The 25,366-nt window shown below is 41.5% G+C and overlaps 1 protein-coding gene across 5 annotated transcripts in view; it reads left to right on the top strand.

The window, feature by feature from the left end:
• HECW1 (HECT, C2 and WW domain containing E3 ubiquitin protein ligase 1) overlaps nt 1-19,825 on the top strand; it is a 270,057-nt gene extending 250,232 nt beyond the window's left edge. For all 5 annotated transcript variants that reach the window (XM_069960322.1, XM_069960326.1, XM_069960324.1 and 2 more), the window contains 6 exons: nt 4,064-4,162; nt 4,397-4,526; nt 13,649-13,795; nt 15,453-15,567; nt 16,079-16,277; nt 19,382-19,825. In XM_069960322.1, the coding sequence (XP_069816423.1) occupies nt 4,064-4,162; nt 4,397-4,526; nt 13,649-13,795; nt 15,453-15,567; nt 16,079-16,277; nt 19,382-19,493 (802 nt within the window). In that variant the 3' untranslated portion in view covers nt 19,494-19,825. The remainder of the gene's footprint in view (nt 1-4,063; nt 4,163-4,396; nt 4,527-13,648; nt 13,796-15,452; nt 15,568-16,078; nt 16,278-19,381) is intronic.
• The last annotated feature ends 5,541 nt before the right edge of the window (nt 19,826-25,366 follow it).

The raw sequence follows: 25,366 nt of genomic DNA on the forward strand, positions 1-25,366 counted from the left end.
CATATTAATGAGGACCTGTCACCCCCCGTGTCGGGGCAGAGCCCGGCCGACCCCCCACTAGAGACCCTATATCCCTATACTTACCCCGTGCACGAAGTCCTGCTCCTGGAGCCGCTCCCGCCGCCGAGATATCACCGTCTGAAGCCCGGCGCACACGCATTAGAGATGCTCATAGAGAATGAATGGAGCCGTCATTCTCTGAATTATATCTGATGCGTGCGCACTGGGCTTCAGACGATGATCTCGGCGGTGGGAGCGGCTCCAGGAGCAGGACTTCGTGCACAAGGTAAGTATAAGGGTCTCCAGTGGGAAGTCGGCCGAGCTCTGCCCCGGCATGGGGGTGACAGGTTCCCTTTAAGTTTTTGCATCTTGTATGAGCACCCTGAATCAGATCTTTAGATCTGTGATTGAGAAGTGATTGGTACCCTGTCTTTTCTCCTTCTTCCCCCCCCCCCCCCCCCCCCCCCACAACCCACCAACACTGGTATCACAGAGCTCTGGTCCCAGCACTTCTAGGATCGGAGTTGGCATGAGGATTTGACTGCTCTACCAATCAGTGGCTAAGGCGGGATGCTACCTATGAACAGGCTATGGCTTGTGATGACTTACATTCAGGAAGTGCAGTGACCTTATCCAGCTGAATAATTCCTTTGCACCTGATCACGAGTAGTAGGTAAAATAATTTCTCACTTTATTAGAATAAAAGACGTACAAGACGTTTCTGGGCCTATCTGGTCCCTTCGGAAGGTACAAAAATCACAATGCTGAATCCATACAAATACCCTGAATCCCTACTTGTGACCTGACACAAAGGAATAATTCATCTGAAAAGGTGGTGGTGTCATATTTTATTAAGGCATATTGTAATGCAAGCATTGCATACAGGAAACAGAACTGGTTTGGATTTTAATATGCTTTAATAAAATATGAAACTTTTACCAACTATCAATGTATATTCTGATTGCAAGACAAAAGACTGCGTTCAGGGCTGATTCTGGGGTCTCTGCCGTCTGAGGCAAACCTCAGGTGGCCGCCTCCTCACTGGCTCACCCTAACCACAGCCCCCCCCCCCTCCCGCGCACACCGGCCCGCAGGAACCCCTGTGGCCCCGGACACTCACCACACACAGCACAGGGCAAGGAGAGCTGCTGGGTGACATCGCGGGAGCCCGGCGGGACTCGGGGACAGCAATCAGCGTGGGCGGCAGGCTGGCTGCGGCAGGACAGTTGAGCGGCTGCAGGGCTGCTGTCATTTTTGCTAAGTTTCACTTAACAAAAATGACAGCAGCGGGATCATTATGCCGCCCCGTGCCGGACTGCAGAATCTGCTGCCTGAGGCGGAATACTCACTCCGCCTCATGGCAGAAGCGGGCCTGTCTGCGTTCAAGACATGGTGTTTCCAGGCACTGGTTTTTGAAGCCCCAGTCCTGGTGAGTGGTTTATTATGTGTTACTTGTGAGAATAAGTGATGTATAACTGACCATAGGTATTGGTAAGACAGTTCACAGCAAGGTAATCAACTTACAGAACAGAAATGTGTACTGTTGTTTGTTTCTTTGTTTTTTGCCAGATACTGTCAGTGGAATAATTGCGACATATGGGGGGATATATCAATCTTTTTGCACCACCTTTGTGGCATAAAAAAGTTGAATATTTTGGTTCAAGCCAAATCTGCTCTAAAATGTGTGACTTTGTTATCTTCTTGCATTTAAAAGTGTTTATAAAGTGGGTGTGGTTTAGTGGGAGGAATGTGGCTAACAACAACTAAGTGATCATGTTTTAAGCCTGAAAATGTTGCAATAAGCAATATAAATTGCTTGCATATAACGGCCAGGTTCAGACTATGTAACTGTGCGGCTGTATTTGCGGCTGTAATTGTGCGGCGGTATTTTTGGTGGTTCATGCGTACGCTGGAAAGTATAGGATATACGGCTGCTCAGTGCACACTATGTATGAATCTACGGCCCGATCGTAAACGGACCCATAAAAAATGAACAAGACCATTGTTTGCGGCTGGACATGCGGCCGAGGATTGACAGGCGGTCCGTACGGAGTACTTCAAAAATAGCCGGCAATGATGCCGAATGCCGATGCCTCTAATAGTTAATATATTAAATTAATAAAACAGATTTTCTTTGTAATAAAGTCCCTTTCGTTGATCAATAATTTAATTCTAACGAATCCATCATTTGGCAATTAAATATACTGTTAAAATAAATAGATATATAAATAAATGTATATTTATATATATATTTATTTTTTGACAGTATATTTAATTGCACAATGATGGATTCGTTAGAATTAAATTATTGAACAACGAAACTGAATTTATTTAATCGAAAATGTGTTTTATTAATTAAATATTAATTAGTACAGGAAGCTCCATAAGCCGTTAATTCATATGCCGGCAATAGAGCTTTCTGTACTAATCCTCACTTTACTTTAATGAAAACATCAAATGTTTCTTCTAATTATGTTATCACAATAGCATTATTAGAAGAAACATTTAGAATTATATGTGCGCTCAGCTGATTGGCTGATCGGCTGAGCGCACATATAAAGAGCCGGTCCGCAGCACAGTGACTTCATTGTGCTGCGGACCAGCGAAGAGGACACATCAGGGTGAATATAGAGCTCTCCCCACCCCCTCCCCAGCACTGCACCCCTCCCAGCAAGGAAGGGGGGGTCAGTTAACCCCTTCCTTGCTGGGATGGGTGCAGTCTGACATCAGTCTGGCCCCCAAGGGGTTAAGGGGGATGCAATACATCCTCCCTTAACCCCTTGGGGGCCAGACTGTAAGCAGCGATCTGTAAAGATGCTGCATACTGTAAGGTGCACAACACCGCTCACAATGATGGGTGTTGTGCTCCTGTTTGTGTGTTTTTTGTGTGTTTCTCCCTTTTTGTTTTTCAGATATCGGTATCCTGTGGATTACGTCGGATTACGTGGACTACGTCGATGACCAGCGTTTTTTTAATGTTTTTTTTTAATAAAATGGTCAATGAGGGGTGTGGGGGTGTTTTTATTTGAATAAAAAAAATTTTTAACTTGTGTCTTGTCTTTATTTCTTTACTTTATAGACTTAGTAATGGAAGCCGTCTAATAGACGGAATCCATTACTAAGTTGGGGCCTAGTGTTAGCCGGTATAAAATGGCTAACACTAACCCCCTATTATTACCCCAGTACCCAATGCCACCAGGGGTACTGGGAAGAGCCGGGTGCCAGTGGTCCCGGAGCGTCAAAATTGGCGCTCCTGGACCGGGCGGCAGCAGGCTGGTAAGATTTAGGCTGGGGAGGGCCTAAACCAATGGCTCTTCCCACCCTGGTGTTACCAGGCTGCTGTCGTTTGGTTTTTAACCCGGCTGGTTATAAAAATAGGGGGGACCCTATGCGGTTTTTTTTAATTATTTATTTATTTAAAAAAAAAACGCATAGGGTCTAGATTTCTTGGAATTTACTAGATTTCCAAGTAAATAACCGTATGTTTTGAGCCGCATGTCTATTTTTTCCCACGGCCGGAGTTTCATCCGCACATTTACAGCCGCATAAAAAATACAGCCGCACAGTTACATAGTGTGAACCTAGCCAACAAGTGTAAACCTCATATTCTGGCTCACAGACAATCCAGGACTCACCAAATTTAGGCATGCAGTTCCTGATAAGTTTGATAAATTTGTGCTTTTGTTTTAAAAATGTCCTATGAAATACCAGACTAATCCATCTGCCCTGTTATGACCCCCAGCCCAGCCAGACCCTCAGCTGGTTACTAAGCAATATATGGAGATTACTATATTTATTTGCTATTAATGGATGTGAAGCCTGTAGTGGCCTTCAATTGACTTGGTGACTAGGAAGTTTACTGTGTTCATTGAATATCTAACCCTTATATCCATCCCAAATATTTCCTCAAATCTGTATTTTAAACTTTCGGATTTCATTTCTTTTTGTTGTGTTTTGCGACACCTTTTCTTGTATCCTTAATAAAGTTCTCTTGTACATCTAACTTGTATAAACTGGTATGTAAGATGAATATCCATTTACGAAGAGATTTGTTTCTTTCCAGGTTCCGGTTCAGTGGTCGAATTCTTGGCCTTGCCCTCATCCACCAGTATCTTCTAGATGCCTTTTTTACACGGCCATTCTATAAGGCTCTTTTAAGACTGTGAGTACAGACAGACACCAAATGTCTGGAACTACTGTATATTTTTATTACTAGGGAATTGCTTCTTATGCTATTCCTAAATGTATTCTAGTGTATAAAAAGATATCACTGTAGAATCAACATGCCTACCTCATTGATAACTCTTGATTCTATGTTACATTTTGTATAATAAAAGATCCAATATATGTTAATATTGGTTAAAGTCTACTGTTTACTTGTACCAATGTTTTCTAGCCCTTGTGATCTCAGTGATCTGGAATACTTAGATGAAGAATTCCACCAAAGTTTGCAATGGATGAAAGACAACGACATCACAGACATTTTGGATCTAACGTTCACAGTAAATGAGGAGGTGTTTGGTCAGGTTAGTTAGATTTACATTTTTTACTGCTTATTAGCTACATAAAATAATGCTTGACATGTTAGGCTAAGTTCACACTGCGTTTTTGCTGTCCGTTTAACAGATCTGTTTTTAAATGTTTTGTTTCCACGTATAGGAAACGTGGTCAACCATGTTTTTGTGTATGCAAAAAAAAATAATAAAAAGATGGATTTGTTTTGATCCGTTTTTTTAAATAATGTAAGTCAATGGAAAACGGATCCTGACAGATGGCAACAATGGCAATCCTAAAGGCAATGCTGTGTGCAAGGAACTTGAGCTTTTGAGTTGATATTACTGGCCTATGTGCAGTCTTGTAGTCTATGTTAAACTCCTTATTTTTCACAAGAATCAATGCTTCTAGGTTAAAAAAATTAATGGGTAATGTCATTATTTTTTATAACATGACCCACTTTAACCCCTTGCCTCCGCAGCATGTTTTGGCCTTAATGACCAGGGCCTATTTTTCAAATCTGACCTGTCTCTCTTTATGTAGTTATAACTCTGCGATGCTTTTAACTATCGCGGTTATTTTGAGATTGTTTTTTCGTGACATTTTCCTCTTTATGTTTGTGGTATACTTTGGTTGATACACTCAGTAGTTTTTTATAAAAAAAACACAACATTTGAGCAAAAATTTTAAAAATGTGTGTTTCTTTATCTTCTAGTCATGCCACATGAACTAATTATTACTGCAACATCTACAACATGTCTACTTCATGGTGACGTCATTTGGTGAACGTCCTTTTACTTGTTAGGATGTTCGCGGGCTTCGAAATTTTGCAGCGATTTTTAAAATTTTAGGAAAATTTCAAATTCTGATTTCATTAGGGACCAGTTCAGTTCTGAAGTGGATTTGTGGGGCCTGTATGTTAGTTATCCTCATAAATCTCTCCACTGTCAAAACTGCACCCCATAAAGTATTCAAAGTAACATTTCATAAGTTTATTAACCCTTTAGGTGTTTCACAGAAATTTTAGCAAGTTGGAGGGGAAATTTAACATTCTAATTTTTTTGGCAGATATTCCATTTTAATCCATTTTTCACCTTTTACAAAGCAAATACTAACTGAAAAATACCACTCACTATTTATTCCCCTTAGTTCAATGTTTCTAGAAATCCCCCATATGTGGCCGCAGTGCGTCACCTGTCTCAACCACAGGCCGCAGACATGACAGAGACCTGGGGAATTATGGGGCCTTTTTTTATTTCAGTTATTTTTTTTTAGCCTTTATACCATGTCACAGAGCTAGGGATGGTCCGAATCGAGTTCGGTTCGGGTTCGTACGAACCCGAACCCTCGGTAATGATTCCCGCTGTCTGCCCACTCCGTGGAGCGGGCGGATCCAGCGGGAGGACCGCCTGGAAAACTGGGATATAGCCATAGGCTGTATCCCAGTTTTCCAGGCGTTCCTCCTGCTGTTTTCGCCCGCTCCACGGAGCGGGCAGACAGCGGGAATCTGCTGCCGAACGTTCGGGTTCATACGAACCCGAACCTCGGCAGGTTCGGACCATCCCTACTCAGAGCCTTGCGGTGCCAAAATATTTGTGTAAGACAAGTTGACGTTTCCATCTGTATCATACTGAGGGACATGTGGCACCCTAATAATTTTTTAATAAATTTTTTATGAGGTGGTACGAATAAAAAACACAATTTAGCAGCAGTTTTTCATAAATTTTTGGGACGCTGTGTACTATACGTTACATATGACATGTTATCGTTATTCGTCAGGTCGGTACGATTACAGTGATATCCATTTTATATAACTTTTGTTATAGTTTATGGCATTTGTACTATATAAACTGTTTGTGTCTTGCATATTGTAAGAGTGGTAATATTTTAATTTTTTCACCAATGGAGTTATGTGAGGGCTTTTGTTTTATGGCCAAAGCTGATGCTTTTAGTGGTACATCTTTTGGGTACATGTGACTTTTTGATAGGTTTTTTCTTTATTTTTAGGGGGCGGGATTAACCAACAATTTTTATTTTTGTTAGTTTTTTATTTTTTTTAATAGCTTAATCGGGTGGAATAATTAATGTAACGGGTTAATAGACCTGATCTTATTTATAGGGGATCATTTATAAAGGGGGATGGGGAATGTGTATATTTATTTAATTTATATATATTTATTTATTTTAATTATTTATTTATTATGTATTTATTTAATTTATTAATTGTAATTAATTATTTCTTTACTTATGTATGTATGTATGTATGTATGTATGTGTTTAGTGTTTTTTTTTAACTTTCACTTTTTCACATCTATAATGCATTGCAGCACATGATCAGTGCTGTAATGCATTATATATTGAATGATCTGTCAGTTAAACTGACAGATCATTAAAATGATCAGGTCCTTGCCTCAGTGCAGGGACCTGATCATTAGAAATCATAGCAACCCAGACGCACTGCGAAGCGTCTGGGTTGCTATGGATACCCTCCCGGAGTCGCGTGACTGCTCGCGCGGCCCCGGGGGGGAGAGAGTGCAGATGGAGTTGGGGGAGCAGGGGGAGGGGGCGGCCGCATGGGGGGGCTCGGCAGAAGAAGGGCAGCCTGGGGGGAGTGCAGCAGCATGTGCTGCAGCTTCCTCCCAGGCACCCGATCGGCAGGGGGGGGCAGCTCAGGATGGGGGAACACGGGGAGGGGGCGGACACGCTGGGGAGCACAGGGAGGGGGCGGACGCGTGTTGTTGGACTCACAGGATTTTATAATTGCCATATTATAGATTTGCATAGTGTGTGGATCAATAATATGATTGTGGATATGTAAGTCATAAATTTACATTTTTCAATAGTAAAATGTACCGAGCCTGTTATGCAGCCTGATAATCATGCAAGCAGGGTTGCATGGACATTGTTAGCAATGTCTGTGCAGCCCTTGCTTTAATTTTACATGATTTTTTGACATGTTAAAAGACTGCAATCATCCGATGAGCTAGGGTTTGCTCAGTTGATCGCTGTCTGTGTTAGGCTATGTTCACACAATGTTTTTTCCTCTTCATTTTTGAAAAGAAAAAATAACATCCGTCACTTTGAGTTCAGAATAGTGCCCGTCATTTTTGGTTGCCCGTTTGTGCCAAGACGGCTGTTGGTACGTTATTCTAGTTCAGATGGACTGATTGCCCTTTGAGTGTGTCTTTAATTGAAAAGCCGATTATATTTAATAGTAAAACAGTGAAAGGACGGTGACTAAAACATAATGTCTGCTGTTTGCTAAAGTTGAATTACATCTCGGCAATAACGGACGTCTTTTGGAATAGAAAAGGCAGCTTTTTCTTGATGTAATGTAAACATAGCCTTACACAGGGAGATATCTACCTGATTGGACTTCAAGCTTCACTTCTGCTCTTAGCACCCACTTTCTTCCAGCACAATTATCATTTGTCCAGGAGACTAAAGTAATGAATTTTGGTCTTTTTATTTTTTTACTATTGCACATGTGAATTGCTGTAGAATAAGGTATACTTAATTATTAACATTCAAGAACTTGAATAATTCATAAACTTGAAGTGCACTCATCTAAGTCCATTTTATGTACAGGACATTTATTTTTAACAAATTCTTATACTGTACTTCTGTTATTCAACAGGAGAATATGGTTTCTCACTGATATACCATAATGTGACACACACAGTGCTTATGAGTCTGTAATAATGGCCTGTAGAATGAAGGGTGGCTCTGTGAACACTGTAGTCATCTGAATTTTTCACCTTTAGACTGCTGCTCCTGTCTACACTGGTTGAGTTGCAGTTCTCTGTGTTTCAGTCCCACACAATGATACCAAGAATGAAAAACTCATTTACGATGGATCTTTAAAATGTTTCTCCACTAAACTTCAATATTATCTAGAAAAATATGCCCCTTCCTTTCCAAGCCACAAATTCTCCATAGGTTCAGATTCCTCAAAGTAATTTCCCACTGGAAAAAAAGAAAATTGTAAAACCATAGTATACATGAGACCTTAGGACCCTTATGTCTCAAAAGATCCCCTCTCTCTTTCCACAACCTCCTATAGATCCTTATGAATTATCTGCCTGATATTCTGCACACTATTTTAAGGGCCATCAATTCCATGGTATTTTTGACAAACTGCTGGCTTTTTACAGTTTTACTGAAAAGGCTTTTCCTCTGTACACTCTCTTTTTGAAGCCAATAAAACATGTTTTTCACAAACTATTGATCTTCTTAAACCACATTCTGCCTTGCAGAGATCCTTGGTCAAACGTTAAAATATGGAAAATTCTTAATGCTTAACATATGATGTTCGGAAGTTTTAGAACACTAAGGGTCACAGGGAAAAATCACATTACTGGAACCTCAAACTTATTTGCAAAACACAAGGTTAGAGTTCAGAAAAAGATCTTATTCTACAATGCTGTAAAGTTGGCACCACTCTCTCCAGTCAGCTTCATGGCTGCATATTTAAGTCCCTTGTAAATAATAGATGCAAATGTGGGCTGGGTTCACACTATGTATATTTCAGGCAGTATTTGGTCCTCATGTCAGGTCCTCATAGCAACCAAAACCAGGAGTGGATTGAAAACACAGAAAGGATCTGTTCACACAATGTTGAAATTGAGTGGATGGCCGCCATATAACAGTAAATAACGGCCATTATTTCAATACCACAGCCGTTGTTTTAAAATAACAGCAAATATTTGCCATTAAATGATGGCCATCCACTCAATTACAACATTATGTGAACAGAGCCTTTCTGTGTTTTCAATCCACTCCTGGTTTTGGTTGCTATACAGCCTCACAAATACAGCCTCAAATATACATAGTGTGAACCCAGCTGTAATCCTCACCCTAAGGCTAGCCAAATAGACCTGCAAATAATTCAGCCAATATGACAGTTTCCATGGGAACAAAGTAATCCCTTTCAGCAGATAAAATGTTGTGGTTATTGCTCATGTATACATTTTTATCTGAGGTGATTATTAGATTTTAACAGGTTAAGGTTAGTTTTTTCTATATTTTTTTTTATATCTGCAATACAAGTGCTCTGTTGTGCACCAGGGTTACAGCAAGTGCCAAAAAACAACAACTTTCGCTTAAAGTAAGCCAACTAATAGGTTAGCTGAACTTAAACTAGACAGTCACATTTTTCAATCAGCATGATATAGATACATCTTGCACTTCATAAGACTGTTTATCTAACAATAAAGTGAGTCTTTTAGCTGCAATTCACAATTGTAATTCCAGTGCCGTGAGGACTGTAATTCCTTCTTGCTCCCTCGACAGTCCTTATCCCTTCTGGAGACTCAGCTTCCAGCATATTTTACAGTATGGATACATAGACATGATATACATACATAGATGTATGAAGGGTATCATGTGTCTTCTTGACCTAACAGACAGATTAAATGTACCCTGGGCCCCAGGCTGTTTATCTAACCTGGGCCCACCACCCACCATCCTCCTTACACCTGCCCCCCACCCCAATATGAATCTTGTCCAGGAGAAATATTTGTACGGTGAAAGGGGACAAAATGCAGCATGGGAAGCACAAAGAGGCATTGCAGGCCTAGGCCCTGTCTTTGTGACCAGCAAGATTTAGGAAGACAGCAATATACTTCTTGTATTATAAATTGTACATCAGCAGCTTGAAGTAGACTATAGAGGGATCATAGATTCTTTTTAATATATGTAAGACATTTTCCGATGTTTCGGAACAACTGCCGTGATTTCTACAGAACTTACATAGTGCTGCCTTCTAAGGAATCCCGGACGGAGTGTATACTCATGGTATACACTCCGGCTGGGATACCCAGCGGCACCACAAGAAACTGACATGTCAGTTTTCTGCAGCCGCTATTCATTGAATAGTGGCCGCAGAAAACCTGTCAGTGCACACAATGAAGCGTGAGGCTCCGGCCGTACGCTCCATTGTGTGCAGCAGGGAACTCAGATGCGGGCGCGCGCGGATGCGCCCTCATCCGAATTCAGCTACAGTGAAGATCATCTGCAGTACCGGCTGGGATGATCTTCTCTGACACCGGCCGTTCCGGTGTCTTACTATGTCGGAACATGGCCATACATTGTATACTTAAATACAATAGTCATACGAGAAAATATTACCTCCATACATATTACCACCAAGTCCAGTAAACCTAGCCCAAGAATACAAGTGTATAGAAGGGACAAATATTACCGCCATACCATGACTACTACCATCACCACTATACTGTTATTTACCAAATCCAGTATACTAAGACCAATAAACCCAACCCTACTAGTTTACAAGGGACAAATAATACTACATACTGACTAATGCCAACACTCTGCTACAGGAAAAAAAAACACTTCACAAAGACCAGTATCACCTCATACATTGACCATATAGGTAGACTACATTGCAGTTATATCTAGTGACTTCCTAGTAGTATCTTCTCTTCTCACAGGGGCATCTTCTCTAAATCATGGGTGACCTCTTCTCAAAGTGACATACGGTTGGCTTTTTCTCTGATTAGTTGTTCAATCTGGATTTTCTTCTCCATTCAGCCTGGAAGACTTCTCCCAGCCAAGACTCATCACTGCAGAATCTGGCAAACAAATATCACGCCATCCTTATCTCTTTACAACCCCCTATAATATTTCTGTGCAGGTCCCATATAGTATTAGGTCCTTCTGTGCATCTTCTATATAGTAAGGGGCCCACTCTGTGAAGCTTCCATATAGCAGATTGCCCCCTCTGTGGATCCCCCAGATATTATATGGTCCCCCTCTGTCAACCACCATAGAGTACATGGCCTCCTTTGTGAATCCCGCATCTAGTAAGTGGTTCCTTGGCCATTGCCCTTGATAACAGAGATGGCCCCCTGTGCTGCTGCTCCCTATAATGGATGGCCCCCTGACTGCTGTCCCTGGCCCCCACTATAGTAGATGGCCCCCTACTACCCCCTTTCTAGATGGCGCCCTACTATAGGCGGCCAACCTGCTGCCTCAATACAGATGCACTCCCCCCCCCCCACTGCCTCTAATATGAGTGCCCCCCCTGCTACCCCAATTCAGAAGCCTCCCCCCTTGGTGCCCCCCAATATAGATGCCTCCCCCTGCTGCCTCCAATATGGACAGCCCAATGACAAAATAGAACAAAAAACTAATTCACCTGTCACATGCTCCTCTGCTGGACTGGAGGCTGCTGCCATGTACCCTCCTCTTCGTCTCAGCACTCAGCTTTCTTCATATAGCTCAAGCGCTAGAAGTCCCACCCACCTGTAGCGTTCTGGCGCAGACAGCATCTGGGGAACACACTTTCTGTAAGAGAGACAGATCAGAGTGCTGGGAGAGAGAGAGAGGAGGGGAAATGGCGATTAAAAAGTGCACCCACCCGTGAATCGGGGATCGGGTGTTGCTAGAATCCAGGACAGTGCTGCGGCAGCACATCACTCAGGGGCCCAGTGGGCCCAGCCGTTGAGTAATAAGCTCAGTATAATAGTAATGATTAGTGATGAGCGAATAGTATTTGATCGAATAGCTATTCTATTGAATAGTACGCTATTCACGCTATTCGATTGCGTTTGAATATTCAGTAATACGCAGTAATCGATTGGCCCTTCCACCCCCCTGGCACTTTTTTCCAGCAAATAAACATGCAGGGGGGAGGGACAGGCACTAGGAATAGGCAGGACTTCTAAATGTGATTGACTGGATAAACCATGTGACCTCCTGAGTATACGAAAAGTGATTTCAGATTTGTGTCACTTGCTGGTTGGAGCTAGAGAGGGACAGACTGTACACCAGGGAGAAAAAGCTTTTAGGTGAAGTTAGGTAGGAAGGGACCCCCAAAAGCCCTTGTTAGGGCTAAAAGTATAAAAAAATGAGATTTAGAAGCTGTTATGAGACCTGTTATTATGCTACTACTGATTTGCGCAGTCTGCATCCTGTAAAGAAGTTGAACAGCTCTTTCATTTTATTATTGTAAAAAACAATTATATATCCGGCATACGGCTGTATACTGTGATTGTAGGATAATATCTGTTATCTTGCTACTACTGATTTGTAGTTATCGTTATTTTTCATTATTACGTATTTTACACTGCACCTGACACTTATGTAAGTATGCTAGACCGAAAGGTACGCTTCTACTTTACGTTCGTAATTTTTTTGTGAATGTTCGGTGAACACGAACTGATCACAATCTTTTTTTTTTTTTTGTTCATGTTCGGGATCCAAACCGATAATTGGGATGTTTGCTCTTCACTAGTGTTAGATGCACCCAGGCATGCCTCCCCTGGTGTCCTATATGCATTCCAGATGTGTTGGCATAATTTCCTGAGGTTTTATTGTGCACTTGGTGACCTCCTAGTGGTCGAATATTGATTTCCAGGTCCCAAGAATTTTTCTCCCTTAGACTATAATGGGATTCGATATTCGTTCGAATATACGAATATCGGGAGCTATTCGAATTATTGAATATTTCACTATTCGCTCATCTCTAGTAATGGTGTGGGCGTCCACATTATAATCCGCCACTGCTAACAGATGTCTAACAGTGTCAGCAGTTTGGAACATAAACTGCAGCTCACAAATTCAGTGTAAACTATCTATTATTTTTATGTGATGAAACTTATTTACTAATTCTTATTCACTATGGAGACAGTCTCAGCAATGCTATGGCACTATATTTGTTAGAGTTTTTCTTAATCAGCACAATCTGTATTAGGAACATTGTTTTGTAGTATTATAACAGAAATAAAAGCTTTATTAGAGCAGCATTTTTGCATTTTTTACTGATTCTAATAACATACCATGGTTAAACAGTTGCTCAGATGCTTCTCTGATCAGGTAGGCTTTATTACACCAGTATGATGCTACTCCAGTCCTGTTGCTTGCCCATCTGAATGGCACTGTGACTGTCCAAATTCTACAGCTGCAGCAATGTCCACTAGAATTTACTTTCTCTATGCATCTCTTTGGGATGGCATTCATCATATTGTGGTTATAAGAGCATCGGTAAGGATGTTTAACTATGGTATGTTACTGGAGGGCAGTGAAAAGAAAATCAGCTTGAAGGGTTGTATCAGAAACCATGTAATAGATATTGTAAGGATACATAAATCATTGCTTGTGAACAAGTGTTTTTGCTTCCTGCATCTGACAGGTCACTGAAAGGGAGTTGAAGTCAGGCGGAGCAAATTTGCAAGTTACGGAAAAAAATAAGAAAGAATATATTGAGAAAATGGTGAAATGGCGAGTGGAGCGGGGAGTGGTTCAACAGACTGAAGCCCTTGTACGAGGCTTTTATGAGGTGAGTTCATTTGACAAAGGGACAAGGAGAGAAATTAAAGGGATTGTCTCGTTTACAAAAATTGCTAATCTCCCCTTGTTAGATGGGTCCCTGGACAATAAGCTTATCACAAAGTTTCTCCATGCTGGGATCACCAACAATCAGCAAAATACCTGTCAATAAATGTTTAGTTTCTCTGCTGGAAAGATTTATGTAAAACACTTATTTAAGTCAATGAGTTGTATCTGTAAGACGATTTCATGGCCCAATGCCGCCATAACAAGAGTGGACTGCTCTTTTGCACCGCCTTTACCAGGCTCAAACTATCGTGTGACCTATTAACTCCATCATAGTCAACATAGTCAACAGTTTAACATGGAGAGACATACGGTCAACCAATAATGATAAAAATGGCCTCGCATAAGATGCCAACAATTGCAAAACAAGAAATTTCTCATTCATCCACTGATCACTTGTCTTTTTACATGGATCGGTTATTGGCATTGAGCATTCCTGCCTGTTTTGGACCTTAATGCAGGACAAGATAGGTCCTCCAGACCAAGAGAAGCTCTTTGTGCTGCTGTCTTTTCTGTTCAAGAGATTAAATTCTACACGGGGGAGATCCCAAACTAATTTAGAATTTCTTAAATCAGTGCATTTTTTTTTCTAAATAAATTTAAAGACATCATTCCACACTTACATTCTTCATCAGGTTAGGGTTATAAGGTTATCATTGATTCCTCACATTGCCCTTAACATTGCACTGTACAGGATATGCCTGCAAACAAATGTGCCTCAGTGTCATAGTGTGACCCACTGTAACCAGAGAAATCCATTTAATATCTTGGCTTCACTCAAGCTAATATTTCATTAACAGCTGTTACATTGTTACATTCATATACAGAGTAACTGAAGAAACAAATTTTGACCACAAGATGGAGCTGCAAATAATCAGTATCAGTATATCATGTATCAGTACATCCGCATACATTTAGTACACTTAAAAAAACTGCCTATATTGTTGGAAACAAGATGCAACTCTATAGCCAATGAGTACAATTTATAGCCAATTTTTTTAAATATTTTTATTTTAAATGTTTTAGGGTAGCTTCACGCACAACGTATCTCCAGCGGATTTCTCGCTGCGAATTCGCAGCAAAATCCGCTGAGGATACTTGCCCTTTCACTTCAATAGGCTGGCATACTCACAGCGGGATTGTCAAAGCAGCTCTCTGATTGGCTGAACGCCGAGAAACGCCGGAAGACCCCGTAGCAAGCCGGAGCGTGGAGCAGGTATTGTATGATCCGAGCCGCAGGGGTTAATGGCGCTGTGTTTGATATACCCGCTGTCAGTATGTCAGCCTATTGAAGTGAATGGAATGGGCAAGTATCTGCAGCGGATTTAGCTGCGAATTTGCAGCGAGAAATTGGCTGTGGATACAAGGTCAACATACTAACAGTACACATCTGATAATGGCCACATTGCCATACACCTACCAATCCACATAAGGAGAGAGGTGGTAGAAATATTTTAAGTACCAAATTATTCTAAATGTTGCCATTTATAGAAAAAGTAAGAAAGTATGCTAATGTAATTGAATAATTAATTGTAATTTGCATGGTTAATGTTGCCATTTATGGTTATTATTTATTATAATATACTGTGATTATATTTCAGGTTGTAGACTCCAGACTTGTCTCTGTGTTTGATGCTAGAGAGCTAGAGCTAGTCATCGCGGGTACAGCAGAAATTGATCTCAATGACTGGCGCAATAACACAGAATACAGAGGAGGTGATGTACACTCATTCTATACTTTCTATCATTTATTGGAAAAAAAAGTACATGGGCCCGTCTAGTGGAGAATCTCTGCACTAATGTCATCTGACCTCTACGGCATCACACAGGGATTGTATAGCTTTGTAAAACTGTGTTGCATAGCATCCATGGACTGCCATGCATGAGCTCCAGTATAACAAAATGCAACATAATCCAGCTAAAATAATGTAAACTGCAGATGCCGTGACTATACAAACCAGCCAAGTGTCTTGACAACTCTATTCACGATAGCATGGTATAAATGGAAAGTCTGTTAAGCTCCTTAAGAGTGTTTGTCGTTTTTACAGAAAAAAAAATAGTCTTGCATTTACTTAAATAGAGTTGTGCTGCAGTTTCCCTGCTTTAAAAGTGTCTAAATGCCAACTTCTGGGAACCCAATCATAAATGACTTACATATTCTAGCAAGATGAGAATACCTAGTACAGTATCTGTATTACAATTTGCGCTTTCATTCCTGGTTTTCTAGGGTATCATGATGGCCACATTGTCATCCGGTGGTTTTGGGCAGCTGTGGAAAGATTTAACAATGAGCAGAGATTACGGCTCTTACAGTTTGTAACTGGGACTTCTAGTGTACCATATGAGGGATTTGCAGCCCTTCGTGGAAGCAATGGACTCAGGCGCTTTTGTATAGAAAAATGGGGAAAGATAACATCGCTTCCAAGGTAATGAACTGAATTATAACATTATATACAAAAATAACTCAACACATTATGAACAGTCATTTATGCTAAGGCTGTGGTGCATTTCAGGACTGGTGGGGATCTCAGCACTCAGACCTCACTAATCAAAACTTGTGGCTTGTCCATAGTTTACTAAAATGATACTAACGGCCATATTAAACGGGCCGACATTTCTAAGTAAGCAAGCACTGATCTACTTGATTGGCGTTTGCTTACCGAGCCAAAACACGGCTCAATAATCTTGCTGCATATACATCATTAGCAATGCCTATGCACCCTTGCTTCTTAGCTAAAAAATAATAAAGATTATGCTTATCCATTCTTCCCCATTGTTCTGCCCATGTTCCCTGCATACCGTTGACACTTCTGGCCCTGCCTTTTCAGTGACAGGCTGCTCAGCCAATCACTGGCCGAGATGGCATAGCTCAGCAGTCAGTGATTAGCTGAGCGGCCTCTCACTGAAAAGCTGGGGTCAGAAGTGTCAGCGCTAAGCAGGGAACACAGGCAGAAGGCTTTATTATTATTTATTTATTTTTGTAAATCAAGCTTTTATTGAGAGACATTTTTTAACAATAAAGCAAGAAGAGAATATGCAGGATAATGGCAGACAAATCAGAGTCCAACAGACAATGAATACACATTCAGCAAACAGTCTAGAAAGAAGTGATTCAGCTGTATCCAATGTGGCGGGGTAAGTGAGCTGAGGAATTTCCGCCTCAGGGGGGCGGAAATGCAGTCTTTTGTGTCTACCAATCAGTATAGTATCATAACAAGAAAACGCCCAATTAGGCAACCAATCAAATCAGAACAAATCTCAGAAGAAGGAGAAGCAAAGAAGTAGTGAATGGAAGAGAAGGAACAATTGGGGATGAGAGGAAGAGAAAGAAGGAAAAGAAAAGAAAGGGAAAAGGGGTGGGGGGGGGCGAGAGACAGGGAAGGGATATGCAGGAATAAGTATGGGAGGGGAACCATGACATCCCAGATGCAGGGGCAGTATCTGTCATACTCGTGGACATGGGACAAAGGGGTAGTTACTCTCCTTAAGGAGAGCTCATCATAAAGACATGTGGAGACTTACAGACCACACGTCTTTATGACGAGCTCTCCTTAAGGAGAGTAACTACCACTTTGACCCATGTCGATAGACCTCTCACTAGCCAGCCAACACCCTGCTCTGCACTGATGAGGGGCAAAAACCCTGAAATAGCTATCTGCAGATGGGAAATCTTTCCTTTTGGAGAGATTGTTTGGCTTGGCATAAAATCCCCAGTCAATGTTCTAAGGCTCCTTGACTGAGCGAGACTTGACTTGAAGGGACATCTCTTTGCTCAAGAGGTGTGAGAGCTATTTTGCATATCCTTTCTTCCCATACTCGTGGACAGAAAGAGGGGCTGACACCACCATGTCAGCTCATGTGAGCCATCTTGCAAGGGAAGGACTGGTCTTGAAGGTGAGCCACAGGAGCCAGATGCGATCCACCATTTTGCTATAGCTGTTCTCGGCCGTCAGGGATTCCATTCGATAAATGAAGTCCATCTCAGCCAGCCACTCAGCAATGGAGGGGGCTGTCGTGGAGAAGGCTTTATTATTATCCTTTATTATTTATACACTGTCATCAGCCATTGGCCGCACCATAGCGATGGATGACATTGATCAGCCAATGATGGGCTCTTTTGACGATTGTTGTCTTTGTTACATGGAGCAATAATCTGCCCGATTCGGAAGATTAACTTTCAGTTTAACAGGGCCCTTATTCTTTAACTAGTACAAATAATCTGTAAGTGTAATTTACCAAACCACCAAACTATAGACCACCCTTTATGGCAGTGCATAAATTGTCTATGGAGCTTAACCTTTATATTTGTTTTTTTTTTTATCTTTTGGATGTTCGTGCTCTGCTATAACAGAGCTAATAAAGAGACTCTGCTAATGATAAAATAACTGATTTAGGTTAAGTTCACACAACGTAAATTTTCTAATACTCATGACCGTTGTTGCCGATTTGCACTGCAGTCAATGGAATCCCAGCCGGAGTGTATACACATAATATACACTCTTGCTGGGATCCCTAACGGCCGCAGGAAAAACTAACATATCAGTTTTGTGCGGCCACTATTCATTGAATAGCAGCCGCACAGAACTGTCAGTTCACACAATGGAAACTGCGGCTCCGGCTGCACTTTCCATTGTGTGCTATGGTGAATTGGGACAAGGGCACACACGGATGCGCCCGCATCCAAATTCAGCAGAAATGAAGTTGATCCGGCTGGTACTGGAGATGATCTTCACTGACACTGGCCGTTCTGTGACCCGGCTGGGTCACAGAACATCCGGTGTTTTACAGCATGTGAACCCAACCTTAGAAAACAATTCAATCAATTTGCCTTAACCTAATTGCACTACGCAGGAGGGCCGGCTGGGTTCACACTATGTATATTTCAGGCTGTATTTGGTCCTCATAGCAACCAAAACCAGGAGTGGATTGAAAACCCAGAAAGGATATGTTCACACAATGGTGAAATTGAGTGGATGGCCGCCATATAACGGTAAATAACTTCCATTATTTCAATATAACAGCCGTTGTTTTAAAATAACAGCAAATATTTGCAATTAAATGACGGCCATCCACTCAATTACAACATTATGTGAACATAGCCTTTCTGTGTTTTTAATCCACTCCTGGTTTTGGTTGCTATACAGCCTCAAACATACAGCCTCAAATATACGTAGTGTGAACCCAGCCATGTCTGCAAACAAGTGTGCAACAATGTGATGGTCTGACCTACTGTGATGAGAGAAATCTATTATATATCTTGGTTCCCCCAAGCTAATATTTTATTTACAGTTGTTACACTCTGATACGTGTGTTGTTTGCATATGGAAGCTTTATATTTCATCCCTTTTATTATTTGATATCACTTGGTTGTTCATCCTCTGCTATAACCTAGTTATTTTCTAATGGTAAGATAACAGGGAATCACAGATTGAAAAAAATGAACAATTCTGTCAACTTACCTGTTATAAAATTGTCTTACATAGGAAAACAAAATGCAATCCTCCATGATCCCTACCTTCTCTCTGTACAGGGCGCACACATGCTTCAACCGCCTGGACCTTCCGCCATACCCATCTTACTCCATGTTACATGAAAAGTTGTTGATAGCAGTTGAGGAGACAAGCACCTTTGGACTTGAATGAGCAGATGCAAGATCGTCTCCTATTTCCCCGACTTCACCTTCTTATTCCACAGGCACAGGTTGTCGTTGTGGTCTTGTTTTCACATTGCATTTTTTTTATTTATTTATTTATTTATTTATTTATTATTTATTTATTTTCCTTTAGCGTTCTTGTTACAAAAGGAGCTACATATAAATGTGCATGGGGAACTGGTTCCCTCCAAGATCTTATCTTTGTGCTTTCCTTCTCAGATTTCAGCAATCTACAAAGCTGTATGCAATATAAAAAAATACAAAAACAACTGGACTAAAGGCTCTGTATATCTGTGCATACCTTCAAAATAAAGTTAAAACACAGCTGCATATAGCCATGGTTTCAGAGAATATTTGGTTGCACCACTGATCAACATGAATTCAACATTTTATGGTCATGTAATTCCAGATCTCTCCACATGTACATGTTTGAATCCAGGTGTAAGTTATAAATAATGAACAAACGTACCAAGCAAAATACATATCCCTTCCACTGCAAGGCAGACAAACAGTACGTTTTGCTTTCATTTAGCTATAAAATTTTACTGCTTAAAACCAGGGATGGTCCGAACCTGCCGAGGTTCGGGTTCGCATGAACCCGGACTCTCGGCAATGATTCTCGCTGTCTTCCACCTCCGTGGAGAGGGTGAATAAAGCGGGAGGACCGCCTGGAAAACTGGGATACAGCCTTTGGCTGTGGCTGTATCCCGGTTTTCCAGGCGGTCCTCCTGCTGTATCCACCCTCTCCATGGAGATGGAAGACAGCGGGAATCATTGCCGAGAGTTCAGGTTCGTACGAACTCGAACCTCGGCAGGTTCGGACCATCCCTACTTAAAACATTTGGAATTTTACAAATTTTAGGAAGTGAAATTATTCTGGTTGCATCAATTGCATGATCCCGTTTTCAGTAGGTTTTTCAATTAAAAAAAAAACACACTTGGAGCCACTGTGAATAATGTAATAGGGGACTGAATTAAAAGCATTATTGTCACAGTTCCCCTAACAAGGTTGTTGTAATACACAAGTTTGTAAATCATCTTTCCTTGCATCTATGTCAAGGATTCAATTTGCTATCTTAGCCCTTTATTTAAATTCCCATGCTAATGCAGAGAGGCCATGAACTTACATGGACAGACTTGGGCTATGTTTACACAACGTAAGATCCATGGGAATCATGTTTAAATCTTTACATTACTGTGTCAGTACAGTAGCACCAAGATTTAAACAGTTTTGGAGTTCCTGGCATCATAATGAAAGATGATGCCAGGAACGCCAAAGTCTTTTTCGTTGTATATCGTCTGTTATTACGGACCATGCGCAGAACATGGGAATGATCCCTAAGGCTTCACTAATATGGCAACAGGTGACCCACTTTGCTACAGATTCAACAAGGTGAGCATTATGTCCCCATATTTAACAGGGAGGAGGAGCAGGCAAACACACATTCCAAGAGGATATCAGGGGGTTGTATAATAAATGTCTTCTATATATTCTAAATGTGGTTCAGATGTTTGTACTGTTAGTATTTTTGCATAACTTCACTATAGACACCTTTTAAAAGCATTTTATTTGTGTTTAGCAATTAGTGCAAAAATTCTCTATAGCTGTTTATTAACCCATTTATGATGCAGCCAATTTTCATTTTTGCACTTTTATATTTTCCTCCTCCTGTTTAAAAAGTCATGGCTCTGTCATCTACAGACCCACATGAGCTCTTATTTTTTGAGACACCAATCATACCTTGTAATGACCCACTTAATTTTTCTATAAAATATGCTGGAAAAATGAACAAGAAAATATTTGGGAGGTTAATTTGAAAAGAAAAGGTGTTTATCAAATTTCAGGTGGGTGTGTTTACACCATTCACCATGTGGTAAATCTGACATCTAATCTATATTCAGTCAGTATGATTACAACGATACCCAATTTCTATAATTTTTATTTTATTCTACTAATTGAAAAACTTTAAACTTAAAAAAAAAATGTAATTGCTCTATTATGACCCTTATAACTTTTTTGTTGTCTGATAATACAAAAAAAAAACTTTGTTTCCCTCATGACTAGTGGTAGTGCGGTGTTTAACATTTATTCACTAAATAACACACATTACAAAGTTATTCAACTTTGTAATGTGTGTTATTTAAGTGAATGCCCCCCTTTCCCATGTCCACCCCACCCCAGAAGTGTGGTGCGGTATATTTACTGAATTGCTGCCGACCCCGGCCACCATCTTGGGTCAACGACGTCATCTTTGGGAGGCTGGTTGAGAATAGTTATGCTCAGCTGAGCAGCTGATGATGCGGCAGAGGGGGTCAGCATGAGGGACAGCTGGAGTAGTCCTCCGGGCCAGCCTCCCAAAGATTACGTCATTGACCCAAGATGGCGGCCGGGGTCGACAGCAGTTCAGTAAGTATATGGCACCACACGTCCGGGGTGGGGGGGACGCAGGGAAGGGGGCCATTCATTTAAATAACACACATTGCAAAGTTGTATAACTTTGTAATGTGTGTTATTTAGTGAATAAATGTTAAACGGCGCACTAACCCTATAAGTGAAGCCATTTATTGTCAAACTACTGTGTTTTCTCTTTTTATCTTATAATGACAACCAAAAAGTTAACATACCCTGGTGATTCAGGCCTGATAATAGGGATGGTCCGAACCGAGTTCGGTTCGGGTTCGTACGAACCCGAACCCTCGGTAATGATTCCCGCTGTCTGCCCACTCCGTGGAGCAGGCGGATCCAGCGGGAGGACCGCCTGGAAAACTGGGATACAGCCATAGCCATAGGCGGGAAGACAGCGGGAATCTGCTGCCGAGCGTTCGGGTTCATACGAACCCAAACCTCGGCAGGTTCGGACCATCCCTACCTAATAACATGCACAGAAGTTGCATGAGGAAGGAGGAGTCCCATTCTCCTAAACGTTGCGGCGGGAGGCCGGAGTGTTCGGAGTGTGGCTTGATTACACATCAGCCTGTGAGCAAGGTGATAAGAGGGGCCATGATGTAAAATAAAACACAGCAATATGAAGTTCAGTGAGTATGCGTCTTCTCTACATAGTCATATGCCTTCAATGAAAAGCTGCGAAGATTTAATGTACTGCTCATATGATGGAATTACCATTGTTTGTAGCCATACTTTTTTCCTCATAGAATTACGGACAGTACAGATTCAGTGGCATCTGGATAGTGTGGCATAGAATCTTTATTAAAGTGCGGTGTTGGTTGTTTTTGAGAGTCATGCACAGAAGTTAACACAAATGGGTTTGAATGGCTACTAAAGGTAACATCCTCATCTGTGACCTGTTTGCTTGTAATCTGTATGTGTGCATAAAAGCTGAGTGAGTTTCTGGGATCCAGACAGACTCTTGCATCCTTTATCCAGCCACTGATGTTTGTGGATTGCGAGTCATAAGGAAAGAAAAATAATTGTCAATAGATCTACAGGAAAAGATATCCAAGGAATTAATCATCCCAGTCAGCAGTGTTCAAACTGATTAACAGATGGAAAATCTGGGCTTTGTACAAGCAGACCACAGTCAGGTAGACCAACAATAATTTTGGCCACAACTACCAGAAAAATTGTTCAGGATGCAAAGAAAAACCCACAAATAACATCAGCTGAAATACAGGACTCTCCGAAAAATAGCAGTGTGGCTGTTTCAAAATGCATAATAAGGAGGCACTTAAAGAAAAATGGGCTGCATGGCCGAGTCATCAGAAGAAAGCCATTACTGTGGAAATGCCACAAAGTATCTCGCCTGCAATACGCCAAACAGCACAGACACAAGCTTCCAAACCTCTGGAACCAGGTAATTTGGAGTGATGAGACCTAAATCGGGCTTTCTGGCTATGACCATAAAGTTACATTTGGAGAGGTGTAAACAAGGCCTATGATGAAAGGAACACCATTCCTACTGATGTTTTGGGGATTTGTGAGCTACAGAGGCATAGGAAACTTTTTCAAAGTTAAAGGAAAGATGAATGCAGCCGGTTATCAGCAAATACAGGAGGCAAATTTGCATCCATCAGCCTGGAAGCTGTGCATGGGATGTACTTGGACATTCCAACATGACAATGATCCAAAACCCAAGGCCAAGTCGACCTGTCGTTGGCTACAGCAGAACAAAGCAACATTCTAATAGAACACTGGTCCTATTAGATAAGGGTGGTCGGGGAAAAGTTGTCGGTCACTATTTAGCAGTTTGTTTCTGAGCTGGAAGAGTCCATTGTGTGGGGGGAGATCTGTGCTGTTCTCTTCCTGGATGCTGGATGATTGTATATAAGCAGCAGTGTAATATGAACATATCCTGTGTAATATAGAGGAGAAGGAGAAGACATAAGTAGTGTAGCAGTAACATCTGTCCTCAATGTGGTGTTTTTCTTCAGTGTTCTATGGCTGCAGCAGGCTGTGTGTATGCTATGGCTGCAGCAGGTTGTGTGTGTGTGCTATGGCTGCAGCAGGCTGTGTGTGTGTGTGTATGCTATGTCTGCAGCAGGCTGTGTGTATGCTATGGCTGCAGCAGGTTGTGTGTGTGTGCTATGGCTGCAGCAGGCTGTGTGTGTGTGTGTATGCTATGGCTGCAGCAGGCTGTGTGTGTATGCTATGGCTGCAACAGTCTGTGTGTGTGTGTATGCTATGGCTGCAGCAGGCTGTGTGTGTATGCTATGGCTGCAGCAGGCTGTGTATGTGTTCGTATGTATTATGGCTACAGCAGGCTGTGTGTGTATGTGTTCTATGGCTGCAGCAGGCTGTGTGAGTGTGTGCTATGGCTGCAGCAGGCTGTTTGTGTATGCTGTGGTGTGCCCTCACACCCACAGTGACCCCTCCATATCACTATGTGTGACCCCTCTATATCACTATGTGTAACCCCTCTATATCACTATGTGTGACCCCCTCTATATCACTATGGCTGACCTCTATATTACAGGTATCTGGCATTGTTAGAAGTGTTTCAATGTGTATGGTGAATATTTAGTTAGAAACTAAAAGACCACCTGCTTCTTCTAGTCTAGTTCTGAGTTGTTCAGGACATGGAGGCTGGAGACTGGCTGCATCCACTGCAAACACAGGAGAAGCTGCTTTATATCTTTCCTTATTCCCTCAGAAATTGCCCCAGGATCATGTAGGACATTAGGGAGAAGCTGCTGAGCCAGTGTGATAAATAACTCCCCTGGTATATGACTGGCCACTTATGAAGGAGCAGGAGTCTAAGTCAGACCTGATAAAATTCAGAAGTCGGAGCTTACCGACTCCACAGCCCTGGTTCTGGAGTGGCCATCTCAGTCTCCTGACCCCAATATCATTGTGCCACTCTGGGGAGATCTCAAATGCGCAGTTTAAGACAGCCCATGGATACCTAGAAGAATGGGCAGCTTGCTAAGAAAATAATGGGCCTCATCTACAACTACCACAAAAGACTTCAAGCTGTCATTGATGTTAGAGGGGACAATTTACAGTATTAAGAACTGGGTTACGTAAACTTTTCATCAGGGCCATTTGGATGTTTTTTGTTGTTATGAATTATAAAAAGAAAACAAAGTAGTTTGACAATAAATGGCTTCTCCCAACCACTAACCATGAGTGGAAAAAAGTTTTTGTGTTATCATTCATATTATTCATATTATTCTGAAAATAAGGACAAGAAAGCAAAAATTCTGCCAGGGTATGTAATCTGAGGAGATTTATCAAACATGGTGTAAAGTAAAACTGGCTCAGTCAGCAACCAATCAGATTCCACCTTTCATTTTCCAAAGAGTCTGTGACGAATGAAAAGTAGAATCTGATTGGTTGCTAGGAGCAACTGGGCCAGTTTCACTTTACACCATGTTTGATAAATCTCCCACAATGTGGTGTGACTT

Source organism: Dendropsophus ebraccatus, chromosome 2 (genome assembly GCF_027789765.1).
Source record: "Dendropsophus ebraccatus isolate aDenEbr1 chromosome 2, aDenEbr1.pat, whole genome shotgun sequence".
Taxonomy (NCBI): Eukaryota; Metazoa; Chordata; class Amphibia; order Anura; family Hylidae; genus Dendropsophus; species Dendropsophus ebraccatus.